We start from the raw sequence: 4,805 nt of genomic DNA on the forward strand, positions 1-4,805 counted from the left end.
TATTATAGGTACGGTATTTGTTTGGTTATTACTCCACTCAAAAAACATCATTAAATCAATATAAAGTAGAAAATATAAAGAAAACAAAAATCATAACAAATGCTGATTTCATTAATATGGGCGGATTTAAAAAAAAAAAAACACCCCCCAACAAAAATAAACTAAAAAACTACTAAACTAGGGGGATGGTTGGGGGGGGGGGGGGAGGTTATCAGAGCATCGGGGTCAACACCCTCGAGCTTTAAAAGCACACGCAACATGCGTATGATTCTGCGGATGGCAACTTCCAACCGCTCACGATCCTCGCCGAAGCACCTAAAGAGCCTCTGAAAATCGTTCCTGAGGAGTAGCACCTTAGGATGTGGTTCTCGGTGACGGCTTGCATCTCTATTTATTATCCTTCTCGGCATTTTTGATCAACTTTTGGAAAGGTTTTTGATGAAGAGTGAGGAGATGAACTTTTCAAATAGGCTCAGGAGATTTATAGACTCATCGCCTCGGTTTAGTGAACCATCGGCCAATGGATAAGCGACGCGTGTAAATAATCATGGAGGTAGTGTTTAAATATGGGTTTGATTAGACATAACCGCAAGCTTTTCGAATTTTTATTCGTGACGTTTGGCGCTTCGACAGTCGCTGGGCTTTTAAAGTGATTATAGATCATTTGCATGGTCTATTGTAGACTAGCTTCTAAGTTAATTGTGTACTATACCTAGTAGATATATAAAACACAGTCGTGGTTTATTATAAACCATTTTACCGTTGATTAATATTGAACTGGCATTCAATTTTCTGAAATATTTTTTTGAAGAACCAAAAAATGCAAAGTACAAGAATAATACAATAAAATACATTGAAAAATATATCAAGTTCATCCCTCTCTATTTCGGCACGTTGGTCTCTTGTGGCCGCTTCTCTTGCAAAGTGAGCACTTTCTTCTCCTCCCTTTTACACGTTCTTTGGGCTTAAAATTTCCGCGATGCCAGGGATACACTTTATTCTCTTCCTTCCAAGTTTGGGCTCATAAGGAGGTGGAGCAATGTACATCTTTGCATACTCCTCGGGCACAACCCCTTCAGACAGGGACTACATTGATAGTTTTAGCAAATGCAAGGATGTAAGATTGAACTTTATATATCGGTGAAGAATACTTGTAGATGTTGGAACCATATCCATTTCCATACTTCAATCTCAAGGCTGCCATGGCGTGAGCGCACGGTAATTTCACCAAGTCATACTCTCTACAAGAACATGTTTTGTTCAGTAGATTGACTTTGGCAGTTCTGCCACTGCCGATAACAGTGAACTTGTCGACATCCCCATTTATATTACTGACAAATAAGGAATCGCCCTCAGTCATCTTTTCCCTTAACGTTATTTCAGCCGAAGGCACAAATATGTTATTTGAATCGCCGATATTGGCACGCCTCTGCCTGAATATTTCAGCAAACCTCCTAGAAATGGAAGTGATATGGCAGACACGGGGTGCTCTCTTTCATCCCTCAATATTGAGTTAAGCAATGTTTGTGGTGAGAATATCGTACCTGTTGGCTGGAAAATGTGCCCTGCTCCATTTTTCAAATCCAATCTTAAACTTAAGACACTGAGCTGCTTCAGGGCTTTTATCACTGAATTGCTGAAAATGTTCATCGAACTCCTTGTAACCATATGCCTTTGCTGCATTATAGTATGCATGAAGAGAATCTCCACATTGGAAATTCTTTCGGAGGTTTTCAGAAAGATACTTCATGCAAAGTTCATCGTGAGCATGCTCATATGTCCTGGAAATATCGTTGGCTATGCTCTTGTGTCTACTAGAGATGATGCACAAGTCTGGTTTATCGACGATTATAAACTTGAGCTGCTGGAAGAAGTAGGTCCAAGAATCATCACGCTCCTTGTCCAAAATGCAAAATGCAATAGGATAAACATGGTTCTCAGTATCCTGTGCGACGGAAAACAACAAGACACCCTCGTACTTGCCATATAAATGTGTGCCATCAACGGCAATAACCTTTCTCATGTGGGTATATCCTCGAATGCAAGTTGCGCAAGACACGAAGTAACATAAAAACCTGTTGTCATCCAAAAGCCTGATGCAAATTCTAGAACCCGGATTTAGACACTCAACCATGTAAGAATAAACTGGTAAGCAACCATACCCGTGTTCCGGTGTCCCCCTAACCCAGTTCTTAGTAATTATACCAGCCTTCTAACACTTCCAGTAGCTCAGTTTACAATGAAACTCCCTAAAAATCGTCCGCTGGATTTCCTTTGTCGATGGTCCTTTGTTTTCAATATAGTCATTCATCAAGACTGATGCAATGACATGTGACGAGGCATGCTTATGAAGGCTCCTAACATGTTCAACACCACAAGTGTGCTCCCCAACATACTTGTAAATGTGAACCCTATCCGAGCTCTCGTACTTACTACACTGCAACATCCAACCACAATTAGGAGATGTGCATTCCACCTTATAGTATTTGATATTGCTCTTGATCGTTACAAAACCGAACGACCTCTTTATTGCAGCTTTCTTCAACAAAATTTTTAAATGTTCCTTGCTATCAAATGTTTACCCGATATAAAAATCAGTTCCATCATTGAAGACATGGTTGGTTTGTGATCCACTAGGATGCCCATCACACTCTTCGACATCAATATCATGATCATCCGTATCCATTGAATGATCACCCATGCTCTTATTTTGCATTGAATTTGCATCAACTGGCTACTGTGGGGGTGGGGGTAGTGCTGCTGATGTTGTCGCTGCTTGAGACCTCTCAATAACATTTATTCTCAAAACAGGTCTACAACCATCAGCAACAACATCAAGCATATACAATACCACACGCCTATCATTCGTTATGAAATAAGGGTGAGCTTTTCCCCTAGCGGGCAGACCATTAATCATATAACTAATGTGCAAGTCACTGGGCTCACAATCTAACTCCTCGCTTTCCTTTACGCTCTCAACCAAATCGTTATACGTACCATTGCGACGTACGGCGATCGGCACTGTCACCTTGCTCGCAGAATTCCAATTCCAACATTTTGGGGTCTCTACCCATTCACCAATGTAATCACCACCTACTATAACATATTCTCCAATCGACGCCATACTAAAGATATAATAGACTATTGCTATGGTCTATAATTGGTTGTTGACTAGACTTACAACAGTACCAGATCCAGACCAAAAAAAAAAAAACAGCAGGGATACAGCTCTTTTAATGGATAATTGACTGCACAAGAGGATTTAGAACCCAAAACAAACTCCACTACCAGTAGACGCGGACGAAATTTGCACCTGATAATTGAGCTTTGACAACAATGGTGAAAATAATTCGAGCTTCTTTTGAATGATTTCTAAGAGGCTTAAGTTACAATGACTGAAGTAGGGAAGAAATCCGTCATTTGGGACTGCTTTTCAGATGAAAAGCCGAAAATTTGGCCGGAAACGTGATCAGAAAAGTTCAAAAAATGGGGAGCTTCGACTTTCGAGTTTTTGGGGGGAACAAAAAAAAATTTCGACTGCTCCAATTGGGGAAATTAAATGCTGGTGGTTGGGGGCCTGTTTTATATTTTTTAAAACTGTGGGTCTAGGGTTGACAACTTGGGAGACTTCATTTGATGATGTCATAAATAGTGGCCTTTTAGCCAATTCTTTGAGACTTATGGCCTTTTACCTAAATAAGTGTTGAGAGTGGCGTTTAGCAAAACACCCCTAGTAACCTGCATGATGAAATGGTACAGCTACCGTAAAGTTCTTGTACGGAAATCACAGGCTCATTACGAGCAATAGTTAAAGTATTCTGCATCGTGGGTGTTAAAAGTGCTATCTAGTGGTCGAAGATTTAATCATCAAATCGGCTAGGTCCCTATAACTTTGGAATGTGTGTGACTTTAAATAAATGCATGTGTTGATGAAAAACAGGGAGATACTTTGATAATACGTCGGATTTAGTGAAGCAATTTATGATTAGACATAGGAATGCAATATATGCATTTTTAGCAAGGAATGAAATAGGTAAGGGTTACGCAATCTGAATTCATGAATGTGAAATGACTTGTAAATAAAACAAAGTGCGCCAGTAGAGGTAGGCACAAGTTTTGGAGGTAAGCATGTACAGACGGCTTTTACATGGGGACCTACATTAACCTAAATCAATTTAGGCACAATTTTTGCAAGCAAGCAGGCTACGAGTTAGGATATTCTCCTAACTATGTGTATATGGGCAAAACCGGGGGCAAGGGTATCCTCGGTTTCCCGACAGGGAAATTAAGATCATGATAATCATTGCTGGGTCGGACGAGTCTCAATCGGGGTCAAAGTCAAGCATTGGATCGTAGAGAGACCGAGCACATCTGGTCCCGGGTCGTTGAGTTCGGTTGGAACTAGATACTGAGATAGGACAATAAGGTGGTTAACCATGATAAATGAGGGTCCGAAATATCCGCCATCAGCTGGATATGGCAGTGCCGATCTCGCTCATCAGATATTGAAGATGTTGTACCTTATTTAGACTTGTACTAGGGTTAGGAATCCTCTACTATATAAAGAGGAGGAACCCCTTTTCTTTTGTCTAGTTCTTTATATGCACAAACATTCTAAGAAATACAATTTGATTCTATGTATTTATCCATCTCTCTAAGTATTCTATCATTGTTCATTATTTAACCATTGTAGCACGAGCCTGGTTCTTAGGGCCCGATCCAATAGATCAGTTGCTTCCCAGGACCAATCGTTGCTTTATTGTAATTTTGATTGTTTTTACTCACACTTGCTTTATTATTTATCG

At 40.1% G+C, this 4,805-nt stretch overlaps 1 protein-coding gene across 1 annotated transcript; it reads right to left on the reverse strand.

Annotated features, from left to right (window-relative positions):
- Window positions 1–1,075: 1,075 nt before the first annotated feature.
- On the reverse strand, window positions 1,076–2,701 carry LOC132628640 (uncharacterized). Its single transcript, XM_060344404.1, has 3 exons — window positions 2,583–2,701; window positions 1,545–2,093; window positions 1,076–1,433 (listed from the first exon to the last, which is right to left on the reverse strand). The coding sequence occupies exons 1-3, from the start codon at window positions 2,699–2,701 to the stop codon at window positions 1,076–1,078; spliced, it is 1,026 nt and encodes a 341-aa protein (XP_060200387.1).
- Window positions 2,702–4,805: the final 2,104 nt, after the last annotated feature.

This window comes from Lycium barbarum, chromosome 2 (genome assembly GCF_019175385.1).
Source record: "Lycium barbarum isolate Lr01 chromosome 2, ASM1917538v2, whole genome shotgun sequence".
NCBI lineage: Eukaryota > Viridiplantae > Streptophyta > Magnoliopsida > Solanales > Solanaceae > Lycium > Lycium barbarum.

Coding starts and splice junctions, on each gene's coding strand:
- LOC132628640 (XM_060344404.1), bottom strand. CDS start 2,701: ATGGGTGATCATTCAATGGATACGGATGATCATGATATTGATGTCGAA. Junction 2,094..2,582: donor GGAACTGATTTTTATATCGG/GTAAACATTTGA, acceptor AATTTGCATCAG/GCTTTTGGATGACAACAGGT. Junction 1,434..1,544: donor GCACATTTTCCAGCCAACAG/GTACGATATTCT, acceptor TGAAATATTCAG/GCAGAGGCGTGCCAATATCG.